We start from the raw sequence: 15,835 nt of genomic DNA on the forward strand, positions 1-15,835 counted from the left end.
TGATAAATATACTTTCTAAATTCACTCCATAAAACTCAGCTCCAATTAAAAAATTTTGCTATTTTACTATAGATACCACACAACAGGGAATAGTTTAGTGTATCTACTCTAACATGCCCCTTTGAGGAAGTTTTTGTGATACATGCCTGCTGTTGCTAAATCAAACAGGTGCTGCCACAACATACTCATTAATTCTAATTATGAATCCCTTTGTGGCTACAATATAATGAACTTTAGAATCTTCCAATAAACTTTGGGTTTCACTGGATCTCTGACTCACTCTCTTGTAATAACCTATGATTTCTGTTGAATTCTGCTGAAATAAATACACACTTTGTGCTTCATGTGATAATTGCTTCTGTTATGGCTTTTGAATAAAGCACATCAAGGCATAAATATTACCAATATTTTGAACTCACGCAAAGATTAGTTTTAACAAATCTGTTATCAAGAAGCAACCAAGTCAAATTAGCAATTATATTAGTCAACTTTCATTCATGTGGTAATTCACAAGCACAAAGTAAGGAAGACTGAGGAATGACTCTTCTTAATAATTCACATGCACATATCCAAATGAACATATTATTAATGCAATTATACACATCAGGATAAAGTAAATAGACAGGAAAACATTTATTTAATCTTACCTGAGTGAATAAGCATGTGCTGTTTGAGGTTCTGGATACGAGTGAATCTTGCACCACATGTGGGGCACTGAAAAGGTTTATCAGGACCATTTGGACTGGGTCTCTCCGTGCCACTTGTGGAAGGGTTGATGTATAGCTGGTAGGAGTACTGTCCACTCTCCAACCTAGAAATTTAAAGAACTACAATTTAAAAGTAGAATTATCCAAAGGAGAGCCAAGTAACCCCTTTGAAGCAAGAAACAACTATCCAGACTTTTCTGTTGTTACTACAATACGCCAATGTATCTGTCCAATATTTGGGCATTACTGAATTTTGAGAAAAAATTTGCAATATATCAAGTAAGTGTTATTGAACATACTAATTGGTGGTAGATTCAAAAATATATATTGAAAGTTTATTGTAATATAACTGGTCTAGCTTCTATTTTCCAAAACTGATATACATTTCTGACGTAAAGTCAGAAAATGGTACTAGATAAAGTGTAACAGATTGGTAAACAGAAATCGGGTGTCAGCTATTTAAATATCCGTTATTTCCTAAAGCAACAATCTTTGAATATTCTGTTTCTATGTAATATACTGTAATTAGTAATAAATCCAATCAGTTAAATAACTTAACTTCAAATATGCAAAAGAAACATTTCCTGACCCAATAATCACTTCGATACACCCTAAAGGCAGTTACAGCAAGTTTTACATTTAATCTTCATTGACCTGTTATGTACATTTTAAAAATTAATAACTTTATGGAATTGTCCATCTCTTCCTTAATCATCTATCTTCTGACTCCCAATCTAAAGATGAACTTCTATTTATCTCTCAGCCCCCTCCATTCCTGATGAAGGGTTTATGCTGAAATGTTGATTGTCCTGCTCCTTGGATGCTGCCTGATCTGCTGTGCTTTTCTAGCACCACACTTATCGACTCTAAATCAAGATACAGTATAGTTCACAAGAGACAATTTGGACTGGACACACAAAGTCTCCTAGTTAATTCATATGGAAAATGCTTCACAAGTGGGTTGACCTTTAACAGCCATAGCCCTCAGTTACCATAAGCACTGAAATTCAGTGCAAATCCTTTCCCATTGTGCACATTGTAAAAACTGATTTAAGACGGAGCTTTGCCACATCTGCCAAATTCATTTTTCCCTCAGAAACCCATAATTGCTATTGCATCTCATCTTATAAAACCAGCATTCATCAAGCATCCATTTACTGCAAAATAGTATGTGCACAGATTGTAGTTACCTATCATCATCATCTGGGTGATTGTTGGCATTGGAAGTGCCTTGAAGTGTTGGTAAACCTTCTGTAACTCCTTCATCTACTGAACCTTTTGAAAGAGGAAGCAAAATGTCACAAAATATTCCGCAAGACAGCAACTTACAGTTCAATATTCAACTATTGTACATAACTCTACAATTAAATATATATTTTAAACACACTGTCACCAACCCAAGGAAACCCAAAGACATAAATAAAAAGCAGGCCATACCACCAGTGCTTCACTCATGATGTTACCTAGTATGAGTGATGAAATATCTGAAAACGAACCTTCCAGCTCAGCCAGCAAACTTACACTCAGAACCTCAACCTGAGTAACAAATCTTCTCAAAACTCACTAACACTGTACTTTGTAACTGGAACTTCACACTTTGCCAATTTCATAAACTCCATGTAATAATTTGCAACTGTGGTAAACAAACATATTTTAGACTTTGTTGTTAACTAAAATAAAAGCATGACGGGAAAAATGCAATACAAAATTTAAAGATCTGATATTAATACTGGATCTCTAATTTTCCAAACTGCCTAAAAGGGTGATAATGCAAAAGGTGGATGAAAATTGCAAGCAAGGTTGAAAACATTGGCAGATATGCAGATTTAACAGCCATCTAATGAGATAATAGTAAAGTTGCAATTTAAGTGAGAAGTGATTAACATCTAACTTAAAGATCTTGTTGTAAAATCATAAACTTAACAGCTTAGTTTTTAAATTGTAAAATTATCCAGATGTTTTTACTGAAAATACTTATTTCAACTTCAGCAACATCCATGTTCCCCTAAAAACTATTACTTAAAATGTGGACTAGGTGACCAAACATTAACTGTAAACTCAAACACCTGCAGCATGCCCCAGTTTCTCAAGGTAGCTCACAGTATTGTGATAAAAACAAAGCTCTTGCTTGACATTCCAGATGACTTGGAGGAAAACTGAATCAGCTAAACTCTGCAATCAAAGAAATATTTTTGTTCCTTACAAAGCAACTTCAACTGGATTATAATAGCAGCACAGCTTTCTGGAATGCAATCATCCCAATTATAAAAACCATGCAAAAAAATAAGCATTCAATATTATAAGATGTTTAATTTTATGACAACTTTGTTCGACCTCATCACAGGAGCTTGTTAAACTTAATTTAATACACAAACCAAAAAATAAATGTTTTGTCATACATACCTATAGAGGAAGACTGTGGGCTGATCAATAAATCCTCTTGAACTTGTTCACTGCCTGGTACAGTTTGATGGTCACTAAGTGAACTTTGAGAAGCACTAACAGGTTGTGATACTACTTCATGACCTTCATCATCACTTAACCTTTCAACTTTGATCCGTACATCATCTTCTATTACAGGGGATGACGTTGCTTTTGTGCTTTCACAAGCAGTAAACTCAGGTAGTCTTCCTGTTAGCTCTGCATTCACAGTCTGTTCCGAGATTCTAGCATTTTCTGTTTGTTTACTTTTTTCAGTTTGCGTCCGTCGATCACCACCCAATGGGTATGTCCACTGAAATGACACAGACGAGTCCACACATTGCTGGGTCCTGTTGCTATCTGAAAAGGTCACTGAAGGGTTTAAAACTTGTGAACAGTTGGGCTGAGCAGCAGATTCAGTAGGACTCTCTGGTGATATCATTATGAAATTCTTTCGCTTTCGGCGAGACTCCCTGGGCTTACTCTTCTCAACTGAACTACATTCTGACGACACTGGTGAGAGGCTGTCATCGTGGGACTGAACGATGCAAGCTCCACTACTCTCCTGAGGTAGTGGAGGTATAGGTCCTGGGGGATTACTACTTGTATTCCACAGGATACTTGATTTCATGAACTCTGAACAGGTATTTGCTACATGAAACATCTGCATATAGCTTGCAGCAGCCAAGACATCAATAATGTTCTCAGTATTAATGGCAAGTGTAGCAGTGTATGCATATTCTAGCAATGGTGAAAACCCACTAACAGTCACATGATTCAAATCCAAAATGCACTCATCTGCATCTGATTGATTTATAAGTTTTGCCCTGAAGAATTCACTACAAGCAGCGAGGACCACTTTGTGGGCTCGGAAGATCTTATCCTGAACTCGAATTGTTACATCACAGAAATGTCCTTCATTACGGAGTTTGTTTAATTTTCCAAGGAGCTCTTGACCATGGACTGGAGAATTGTGTGTAAAGGTTTTTAGACCCATTATTTGTTCTCCTTGTGTTCAATACCCTTGTCTCGAGGATCTGAAGAAAAGAAATGTATCTTTTATTTTAAGCTTGAAATTTCAAGTATTAAGTCCTTGTCCTGGTAAGTATAAGCCACAGCTTACTGCCTTACAGTACTTTAATTCCCATATACTGACAGACCATACACTATCAAGTTGGTGCCACCAGACCAGTCAATTTTGTACTTCTACTAACCAACAATGATCCTCATGTACCATCATTCTTAAAGCACCCAAACAAACACAGTTGGACTCAAAGTTTACAAGACAGAAAGAGAACACTTGGCCCTCATATGCGTCTTCTGGAAAACAAGTCACATAGCCTAAACTCTCACCGTGGTTGTCCCTAAAATGGCAATTTAAATTTAACCCAGAAACAAAGGTTCATCTACATAGAAAACTAACAACCGAAATCAAGTTTGTTGCAAGTCAGTCAGTTTTACTTTGCCACCTAGTACTATTAATTTTCACCAGATTAGTAACCAAAGTTTAATTCAGAATTTCAAGGTAGTGAACTGTTTATGCTCCTTAAACCTGACAGTAAACAGCTTGCATTCCTATATATATTTCTCTCATCTCAATCTTTTAAAAAATGCAATAAAGCTTCATATTTATCAGCAGTGGTTGTAACCTGTGCCAGCTGGTAACTAGAGTCTGAAATGGAATCAATTTAGGTAAAGGGGCAGTACAAAGAGATCTGGGTGTTCTTGTACACCAGTCAATGAAGGTAAGCATGCAGGTACAAAAGGTAGTGAAGAAGGCTAATAGCATGCTGGCCTTCATAACAAGAAGGATTGAGTATAGAAGCAAAGAGGTTCTTCTGCAGCTGTACAGGGCCGTGGTGAGACCACACCTGGAGTACTGTGTGCAGTTCTGGTCTCCAAATTTGAGGAAAGACATTCTGGCTATTGAGGGAGTGCAGTGTAGGTTCATGAGGTCAATTCCTAGAATGGCGGGACTACCTTATGCTGAAAGACTGGAGCGACTGGGCTTGTATACCCTTGAGTTTAGAAGACTGAGAGGGGATCTGATTGAGACATATAAAATTATTAAAGGATTGGACACTCTGGAGGCAGGAAACATGTTTCCTCTGATGGAACCAGAGGACACAGCTTAAAAATACAGGGTAGACCATTTAGGACAGAAATGAGGAGAAACTTCTTCACCCAGAGAGTGGTGGCTGTGTGGAATGCTCTGCCCCAGAGGGCAGTGGAGGCCCAGTCTCTGGATTCATTTAAGAAAGAGTTGGATAGAGCTCTCAAGGATAGTGGAATCAAGGGTTATGGAGATAAGGCAGGAACAGGATACTGATTAAGGATGATCAGCCATGATCATATTGCATGGTGGTGCAGGCTCGAAGGGCAGAATGGCCTACTCCTGCACCTATTATCTATTGTAAAAATGAAAAAATTATGTATACTTGAATAAGGTGGCAGATGATTTCACACAAACCAAAAGGCAATTACATATGACCAGTATATATTGGAAACATGACAAAGCCACCTTTAGAAACATTTATGAGCCAAAATATTATGATTCATTTGGAAAAGCTCAGCAAGTCTGGCAGCATCTACAAGAAGAAAGCAGTTAATGTTGGGTCTGGTGCCTCTGAAGAAGTTTCTCCAGCAATTTCTGTTTTTGTTTCAGATCACCACATTCACATTTCTTTGTTTTATTGTATAATGATTTAGAGTCATAGAGATGTACAGCACAGAAACAGACCCTTTGGTCCAACTCGTTCACGCCACAAACATATCCTAAATTAATCTAGTCGCATTAGCCAATACTTGGCCCATCACCGTCTAAACCTTTCCTTTTCATATATCCATCCAGATGTCTTTTAAATGTTGTAATTGTGCCAGCCTTTACCACTTTCGCTGGCATCTCATTCCCTCTGCATGAAAAAGTTGCCCCTTAGGTCCCTTTTAAATCTTTCCCTTCTCACCTTAAACCTATGCCTTCTAGTTTTCAACTCCCCTACACTGGGGAAAAAACATTAACTAGTCACCCTACCCACGCCACTCAATTTTATGAAATTCTATAAGTTTACCACTCACTCGCCAACATTTCAAAAAAAAAGCCACAGCCTATTCAGCCTCTCCCTATAGTTCAAACTCTCCGACCTTGACAGCATCCTTGTAGATTTTTTTTGAAACCTTTCACGTTTAACATCTTTCCTGCAGCAGGGAGAATTAAATGTAATATTCCAAAAGTAGCCTAACCAATGCCCTGTACAGCCGCAGCATGACCTCCCAACTTCTATATTCAATCCACTGAGCAATAAAAGCAAACATACCAAATGCCTTTATCACTAACCTGTTTACCTGTGACTCCACTTTCAAGGAACTATGAACCTGCACTCCAAGGTCCCTTTGTTCATCAACACTTTCTTTGATTTATACATGCTGCTGAAACAAAATTTAGGAAATTACAAGAGCCTCATGTTTCAGAAATCTTGATACAAGTCAGCAAGTCCTTGGCCTATTTGAATTTTATCAATACATTAGTTAAATTTTAAATATAAATTGAGCTGTACTTCTCAAATCTCTAAAATACAAACACATAAAATGTTTTTTTTCTGGAAGGCCAGGCCAGCTTTAACATTGACTTTTCAAACTATATTGAAACAAAAATAAACTCAGTTGATAGGTTGATTTATACAAGATACAATCATGATATTATGAATAATTCTTTCCTATAATATTCTACAACTTTAATGCTGCCAAATCTGCAGTTCCACAATAATTCAAGCATTTAGCTTACGAAATGTCTTTTTAAATGCCTATTTATAATCACATAATTACACATAATAATATAATACAATTCTTCATTGTGCATCATGGACAAATTCCATTAATCATTGCATTATGAAGCATAATTCAGTTAAAATTCATCACTGAAATTTGATCAATTTTACTGGTCCAGCACCAAAGCTTTGAACAAGTGTGGTGATGGATCAACTCCAGGATGAAGAACCAGGACAAGAGGAAACAATTTAAAGCATTTCCAGATTTAAACTTCAGAACAAAGTCAATAACTTTATACTTCACTGAACACTCATTTTACTATTTGCTTAGTATTGCAGGAACAAGTGGGTGTTATAGTTTACTTCTTTGTTGAGTCAGTAAGAGTGGATAGCTAGAAATGTGCACAATCCTTGCTGTATTTAGGGATTAACAGACTGGCTCATTTGCAGAAATATGCTGAGGTGTGGGTGTCTGAATATGCTACCATTTTACTCGTGGCGCTGAACAGAGGAAAGTGAAACACACTTAGGAATTACCCCTTGTTTTGCGAGAAACAGGAACACATTGCCATGCATTAGAAGTGCACGAATCATGACTTCGGACAGAGGTTGGCAATGTGTGCCCGTGGGGGAGACCGAGGGGTGAATTTGCGGCCCTTGGTCGGCGTAGCCGCGCTGGCAGTGATCGCATACAGACCGAGGCGATGTGTCAGCCCAGAGGGGGCCATTGTTTACGCGGGGCCGTGGTGCTGGGCTGGAGTGAGGGAGGCACCTACCTGTTGGTGCGGCTCCTCAGCCCGGCCTTACAGAGGAGGCCTCAATAGTGGAAGGAGGGGAGGGGGGGCTGGGGAATCACATGGGAGGCTTCCCCGACTCCCCCCCCCCCCCCCCCCCATTCACTTGCCCTGGACAAGAGTGAGGCTCACTTATCCCGGGGCCTCTCAAGCGGCTGGAGAGACGGAGGGCTCGGAGTCTGAAGCGGGTCAGAGGCCTGAGGTTGGGGGGGGGGGGGGGTGTGTGGATGGAAGAAGACACCCTCTTCATTCGCACTCCCCCCACCCCCCCCCGACACATACTGTTAAATTACATACCCCCGCTTCTTACCGTGCGGCCAATGTCGCGGCTCCGTGTGATCTGTCTCGGCCCCAACACCTATCTTTTTCCCCCCCCCCACCCCGACCCGACCCCCCTCAGCAATCACCGCTGTCTGCCCGCTCACTCGAGCCGGGGGTTTGTTTTGTTCCCAGCCTGCACCGCGCACGCCAGCTTTCTCCCCCCCCCCCCAGACAGGAACTGTCAATCAGGGAAGCGTGGGGGCGGGGCCAGCCGTCAATCAGCTGGCAGCAGGGCGGGGTTACTGCGACCAACAGTCAATCAGTGAGGGCCAGGGGGCGGGGGTAAGCATCAACTGTCAATCAGAAGGGGACCTGGAGTCGTGGCTCAGCACAAATTGTCAGAGGGGTGGCCGGGCGCGGGACAAACAGGCACCACCTGTCAATCAAACGGGAAGAGGGGGTGGGGCCACGCCACACAAACCGTCAATCGACATTGGCCAAGGGGCGAGGCTCAACGGCAACTGTCAATCAGAGAGGGCGAGAGGGCGTGGATTAGCATCAAATGTCAATCAGTAAAGTCCAGGGGACAGGGTTCAGCACCAACTGTCAGAGAGAGCTGAGGGGGCCGGGCCAACTAAGATCAAATGTCAATCAAAGCAGGACAGGGGTGGGACTTAGCACGAACTGTTAATCCGCGTGCCTGTGGGCGGGGCCAGCTCAGGAACGGTCAAATCTGAGACAGCAAGGGGGCGGTGCTTAGTAATAACCGTCAATCGGGGGGGGGGGGCAAGGAGCGCGGCTCAGCACCAACTGTCCATCAAACTGCACCGGGGCGGAGCCACACTGCACCAACTGTCAATTAGAGAGACCGGGGGCGGGGCTCAACACCAATTGTCAGTCATAGAGGGCCAGGGGACATATAGGTGTTGACACTTTTTTTACACTTCCAATGCCAGGGATAGAGCGTTACTTGCTAACTGCAAATGAGGCGCAAAAAAAGCCAGATAAAAACGTTAATGACGTTCATTGGAGACCACATCAATGTTGCTTATGAATGGTATTAACATCAGAACTCAAGGGACAGGGAGCCTATTGACGACACTGATCTAACTGGATCCTAAGAATTTGGTCAAATGATAGATGATCTTATCGTAGGCGCATCATGAGACATGGGCATCAGAATGCTGTATTGAGAGCTGTCTGTTGATAGACCAGAAGCCTGTTCAAAAAAGGCTTCTGGTCTATCAACAGACGGCACGGTGGCACAGTGGTTAGCACTGCTGCCTCACAGCGCCAGAGACCTGGGTTCAATTCCCACCTCAGGTGACTGTCTTGTGGAGTTTGCACATTCTCCCCGTGTCTGCGTGGGTTTCCTCCGGGTGCTCCGGTTTCCTCCCACAGGTCAGGTGAATTGGCCATTCTAAATTGGGGGTATGGGTGGGTTGCGCTTCGGTGGGTCGGTGTGGACTTGTTGGGCCGAAGGGCCTGTTTCCACACTGTAAGTAATCTAATCTAATCTAATCTAAAGCTGTCAGGAGAAAGCTGGAGATCAGAGCTGAAAAATGTGGTTGCTGGAAAAGTGCAGCAGGTCAAGGAGCAGGAGAATCGACATTTCGGGCATGAGCCCTTCATCAGGAATGAGGAAAGTGTGTCCAGCAGGCTAGGATAAAAGGTAGGGAGGAGGGACTTGAGGGAGGGGCGTTGGAAATTCTATCGGTGGAAGGAGGTCAAGGTGAGGGTGATAGGCCGGAGAGGGGGTGGGGGCGGAGAGGTCAAGAAGAAGATTGCAGGTTAGGAAGGCGGTGCTGAGTTCGAGGGATTTGACTGAGACAAGGTGGGGGGAGGGGAAATGAGGAATCTGGAGAAATCTGAGATCATCCCTTGTGGTTGGAGAGTTCCTAGGCAGAAGATGAGGCGCTCTTCCTCCAAACGTTGTGTTGCTATGGTCTGGCGATAGAGGAGTCCAAGGACCTGCATATCCTTGGTGGAGTGGGAGGGGGAGTTGAAGTGTTGAGCCACGGGGTGGTTGGGTTGGTTGGTCTGGGTGTCCCAGAGGTGTTCTCTGAAACGTTCCGCAAGTAGGCGGCCTGTCTCCCCAATATAGAGGAGGCCACATCGGGTGCAGCGGATGCAGGTGAAATTTTGGTGGATATGGAAGGATCCCTTGGGACCTTGGAGGGAAGTAAGGGGGGAGGTGTGGGCGCAAGTTTTGCATTTCTTACTGTCAGCCAATAAAGAAACTTTAAAGTCGTCAATCATCAGCCAGTGCATATCAATTGGAGAACAGATCAGGAATGCCCTGCCCTCAACAGTAGTGGACTCGCCAACTTTAAGGGCATTTAAATGGTCATTGGGTAAACACATGGAAGATAATGGAATAGCTTTGGTTAGGTAGGCTTCAACACAAGGCACCCAATCCAAACACTTGGGGATCTCCACTATAAACCCTACTCCAGCCTGAAAAATAATCATTGAACATTACTGTCTGTTTCTTATCTTTTCACTAATTTTGTATCCATGTTGCAGTTGACTGTTTTATTCCATGAGATATAAACTTTCACGACTACCTCTTGTGTAGCGCTACACCAAATGCCTTCTGGAATCCACTTATACACATCAACAGCATTGTCCTCATGGATCCTCTCAGTCAACTCTTCAAAAGACTCCAGCAAGTTAGAAGATGTGACATTACTTTAACAAATTCTTCTGAATTAACCAACCTTTTCCACTTCCAGTTTAAAGACTAATGTCACACTGAATCCAAACTTCTCTGCTCATGACGAAAATAAATTATTGAAGCTAAACATAATGAGTGACAAAATCAAGATGAAATGACAATAGGCCAAATGTCACTTTGATAAATTTGCCAAGTCATTTCCAGAGCTGAGTATTGGAGAGTCAGCCAAAGTGCAACCATTCAATACTCTAAACAAAAGTCACCCTATATGGTTACTTGGGACAACTGTAGAGCCTAGGAACCCTCCAACCACACAGGATGAATGTAGATTTCTCCAGCTTCCTCATTTCCCCTCCCCCTGCCTTATCTCAGTCCCAACCCCCAGATTCAGCACCGCCCTCTTGACATGCAATCTTCTTCCCGACCTCTCCGCCCCCACCCCTCTCCGGCCTATCACCCTCACCCTCACCTCCTTCCACCTATATTATTCCCAGCGCCACTCCCCCAAATTCCTTCCCCCCTACACTTTATCTCAGCCCGCTTGGCACACCAGCCTCATTCCTGAAGAAGGGCTTATGCTCGAAACGTGATTCTCCTGCTCCTCGGATGCTGCATGGCCTGCTGTGTTTTTCCAGCACCATATTTTCAACTCTGGTCTCCAGCATCTTCAGTACTCACTTTCTCCTAGTTGACCACAACTGTAGAGCAGTTGAATACAGTAATTGTGAATGACCAAATATATAATACCAAGCACATATCTTTATGTAAAACTAGAGAAGCTGAATTTTCACTGTAGGAGTCTGATCAAGAAGTAGCCTTACCACTTGCACAGAGTATTCAATAACTATCAGTCACAGAGATCTACTGTTCAACTGTAAGATAAATGAATTGGCAACTAATGTTACTACAACAAGAGCATGTACCAAGAAAACATCACCCTAGGAATTAGCGAAATCTGAGGAACAGCCACGACAACATGTGTACATGCTATGAGGAGACCGGCACAATTTAAGAACTACATTTGCAATGCATGTGCAGAACTGACAAAAGTGGACTAGAGTTAACACACTGGCTTGTTAATAAATTATTTTTTTTGTGACCGTGTACATTTGGTAACTTGCATAACTTGCAATGCAAAGGATGGTGTGTGCACTTTCTTTAATGGAAAGGAGAATGTTTGGAAAAACACAATACCCTTAGTATGCTGGCTTACTTGTCAGAGTCAAGTGTCCTCTATCTCTGCTGTAAGTGTCTTTTTGTGCAGTCTGTGGGAGCCATTAAACATACATCACTAACTGTGCTACATTTTCACATCCCTGGGAAAGTGTCCTCTTATACCACAAGCTTCAGTCTTCAAGTCCCCTTACTGAAGAGTCATGCAATGAGTGACTATTGTATTCTTATTTCCTTGTTCCATTAAAGAGTTCTGTTGCATCAACAGGTTATAAAAGGAGACATTGACAAGAACTTTCACAATATGCATTAGTAAGTTGGAATGTATCCCAGATATTTAGTTATGAGGAATTTGGTCTGTCGTGTGAGTTAGATGGTTTATAGCCTACTTTCATTTGAGTTTAATTGGCATAGATGTTAAAATAGTCATAGGTCAGCAGAGAAGCAATACCCCAGTGGATGGTGCCTTGAAACTCTGTACGGGAAGAAAGATTCAACCATCACTATTCAATCTATCTTGTACTAAGCTGCTTTATCAAAGAATTATATCAAATAGAGATTAGATTCAGCCTAAAGGGAAAACAAAAGAACATCTACTATTGAGTGCATCAAAATTGGCTAAATTCTAGGATACATTTCACCCTAGTTTATGAAAGATTTATTGTGGAAAAAGACTACATTTTGTAAAACCAAATCTTGTTATACTGCAGTTTGTTAAAATATGTACACTTTTACTCATCTTATCCAAAAATGCAAAAAAAAAACCCAGATCTATTCCTTATAATAAAAGAGGGGGAGAAAATCATCCTGAGGTTATTCTTGTGCATTAGCTGTAAAGAAAAGAATAGTGTAAGTCTGGAAATAGGTCATCTGTCTGCTTTCCAGCTTCAAAATTGATCTGGGAAACAAAAAGGTAAAAGGAAGAAGAGGAGGAGAGCATGTGAAATATGCAGCATATAATGGTCATTGTACTTTGGAAACAATTAGTATTTTGCCATGCAAATAAAGTGTGATTCTTAAGAGAATTTTATACAATAACATATACATAAAAGCATTGGGACAGTCAGGCAGATAATATACTTCAAATCTAAGTATTTATTGGGGGAAATCTTGAAGATTAACATGTGATCTAGTACCTGTATATGCAATAATTAAACAAATTATACAATATAATAATTAAAAATAATAAAGCATGCCATTGTGCCAGTAACAAAATTGTATCCATTTCATTGAAAACAAATGTGATTCTATTGTATGTCTCACTTCATAATTCAGATCTTATAATACAAAACTTGAAATACATATTGTTGTATATTACTTGACACTATAATATTTAAATCCAAGTTTAAAAAAGCTCACTGATTAATCAAGCAGAAAAAAACCCATTAAAAATCATTGTTGTAAACACTTTGTAAACAGTGACCAAGACTTCTGCAGCTTCAACATTGCAGAGGAAACAAGATAGCAGCTAAACGGGTAGACACAGGTTTTAGCATTCTCCCAACTCAAACAAGCGAAAAAAAACTGTAAACTGCAACTTCCTGTAATATGTCTATAACCTCCCCAAATTCTTTGAAAGTTCAAATCTGCACGTGTGTCCGTGTTTGTTGTTATATTTTATTCATTTTTTTCAAGTCATGAAACTCCATTTTCTTTAACTCAAGGAAACCTTGGAATTTGGTCTGCTTCACTTTTACCTGGTTATCTAAATTTAGTTGAAGTGTGACAGCTACATTTTAAAGAAAGGATAAATTAAAAATAAATTGTGGTTGACCAGAAGAGAGTAAAGAGTAAAAGAAGAGAAACATGAGCTTTCTCGTTATATTGCAACAAATATAATTTGCATTATACATGTTCTTACTCTGTTACAGTTGCTGTAACATGTTACATTAAAAAGAGTCATTTGTGTATATTTCAAAGTCAATGAATCATTGACTTATGGAGAACCTATAGAGTTCTTCTTAGAGATCCCCCACCCCCACCAGAGCATCCATGCCCTCATTTCCCTCACAATACCCTGACAGTACAATTCCACCCAATGTGGAGATTCACCACATTAAACATCACTTTTAACTGTCCTCATTGATCCCTGAGCCCTAACATTAGACCTTAATGATAGGCATTTATTCCTCTATACTCCCCTCTGTGAACACAATGGTGTTCACTGCTAGTAATGCCGCGTCAATGCTTTCCGATGCTGTTTTGCATGCTCCCTTAAAACTTGGACTTTCCGCCAGTCTGGAGTGATATGGGCCAAATGCAGGCAACTGGGAACATGATTGGCATAGACTAGTTGGACTGAAGGATCCGTTTCCATGCTGTATGATTTTATGACCCTAACCTTGTTCCCACTTCAACACATGACTCTGTTTCACCCCTAGCCTTGACTCTCCCACCAGATTTTGGCAATGAGGTTTTTTTTCCTACCCATACCTCCCTTGCATCATCTTTTATGATTAATGCATGGATCCAAGACTGTATTCACACTAGGCCTCTGATTGACTTCATTCACTGTGCATTATTTTAGAGGTAGGAATAACGATCTGAAAGCAACATGTTAATTCCAGCACTAAAATAGCAGCCAAGAAAAATTCATACAAATTTATTTCTTATTCATTGACTAATTGCATGAACAGAAACTTCCAATATCGTGTTTTCAAAATACTGCTTCAACCCATTTAGTCACTATCTGCTGACTTTATAATTGCAAACTTTTCAAAGGTAAAGAAGGTCTACTTTAGTACACTTTTGAGTTTAGAAACTCTGTCACTGTGGATGCAATCCAAAGTTGTGCAGGTCAGGTGATTAGGCCATGCTAAATTGTCCATAGTGTTCAGAGATCTGTAAGTTAGGTGCATTAGTCAGGGGTAAACATAGGGGAATGGTTCTGGGTGGATTACTTTTCAGAGGATCTGTTTGGACTTCTTGGGTCAAATGACCTGTTTCCACACTGTAGAGATTCTATTAACTAGAGACTGCCAGAGAATAATTTCCATAATGCTAATTATTTAACCAGCATCATTCATCATCTCTCTTTCCATTTTGCCAACTAAGCAGTGTCAGTATGGATGTGTATCGTTGATTCCCCATTTTTTGGAAAATACATATAGCATTATCTTTAGCACGTTCAATCAATATTTAGTAACAAATGTTATCCAGGTAAAATGTAGTGGAAGTATTTAAAGCAAATAAAAGATAGAAGTACGTGATTGAAGATGTTAGCTCAATAAGTAAAACGCAAAACATACAAGAGTTATTTGAAACAGAAAGCTCATTTGAATTCTTTATTCACTGCAGATTCCAACTTGGACTCTACCTTTTTTCATTATCAAGCTTACAGTATAGGTCCTAAGGTTGCTTTTTTTAAATTTGCTTTTATTGGAACAGTTTTTATTTTTATTTTCTAACGATATAATTGTCTGAGAGATTAGACAATTAAACCTTAGATAAAATGATATTCAATTGAATTTCCTGCTTGGTTTGATGTTGGGGAATAAACAGCCACAAACTCCATGAATTATCAAATGATAGTGATATAGATAGCAAAACTGTCATTAAATGAATCATTGGTGACAAAACTAAAAATACTTTTGATCCCTATGTTATTGAAATACATTCATGTTCAACTCTTTTTGGAGGCATGTGCACCATCTGTTTGCAGAAAGACATTGATGCTCAGTCAGATGCAAAAGCTAATCTCCTGTCTGGCGGAGGGGCATTTGTTTCTGCGCGCTGGCTCTCATCCCCTATCCTGTGGAATAACAAGTGGTTGAGTAGACTACTGTTCTTGGTATTGCTAGTGCTCCTACTCTTGTTTCTTAGAAGAGATTCAGTATAAAGTTGACTAAGTGGCTCCCACACTGCTAAGAAAGGTTGACAGCTGGGAGGATGAGATCAAAGATTAAATAAAAGTCAAATCAGCAGAAAAAGGTATTGGAAATCACATCTGAAGCAGCGAAAGCACACTCTGAGTGTGGGTCCTAAAAAAACTTTTCACCAAGGCAAGGCAAGGCAAGCAGCTGACTAATCTCAGTATTT

The 15,835-nt window shown here is 40.5% G+C and overlaps 1 protein-coding gene across 4 annotated transcripts in view; it reads right to left on the reverse strand.

The window, feature by feature from the left end:
* LOC140494149 (zinc finger and BTB domain-containing protein 44-like) overlaps positions 1–8,053 on the reverse strand; it is a 42,616-nt gene extending 34,563 nt beyond the window's left edge. The window contains exons 1-5 of one of the 4 annotated variants that reach the window (XM_072593213.1): positions 7,997–8,045; positions 6,463–6,551; positions 3,111–4,165; positions 1,898–1,982; positions 648–811 (exon numbers count right to left, since the gene is read on the reverse strand). In XM_072593213.1, coding sequence (XP_072449314.1) covers positions 648–811; positions 1,898–1,982; positions 3,111–4,125 — 1,264 coding nt within the window. In that variant the 5' untranslated portion in view covers positions 4,126–4,165; positions 6,463–6,551; positions 7,997–8,045. Of the gene's footprint in view, positions 1–647; positions 812–1,897; positions 1,983–3,110; positions 4,166–6,462; positions 6,555–7,996 lie in introns of those variants that run through there. The other 3 variants (XM_072593216.1, XM_072593217.1, XM_072593215.1) reach the window with 3 other exon arrangements.
* Between the last annotated feature and the right edge of the window lie 7,782 nt (positions 8,054–15,835).

This window comes from Chiloscyllium punctatum, chromosome 23, assembly GCF_047496795.1.
Source record: "Chiloscyllium punctatum isolate Juve2018m chromosome 23, sChiPun1.3, whole genome shotgun sequence".
NCBI classification, from domain to species: Eukaryota; Metazoa; Chordata; class Chondrichthyes; order Orectolobiformes; family Hemiscylliidae; genus Chiloscyllium; species Chiloscyllium punctatum.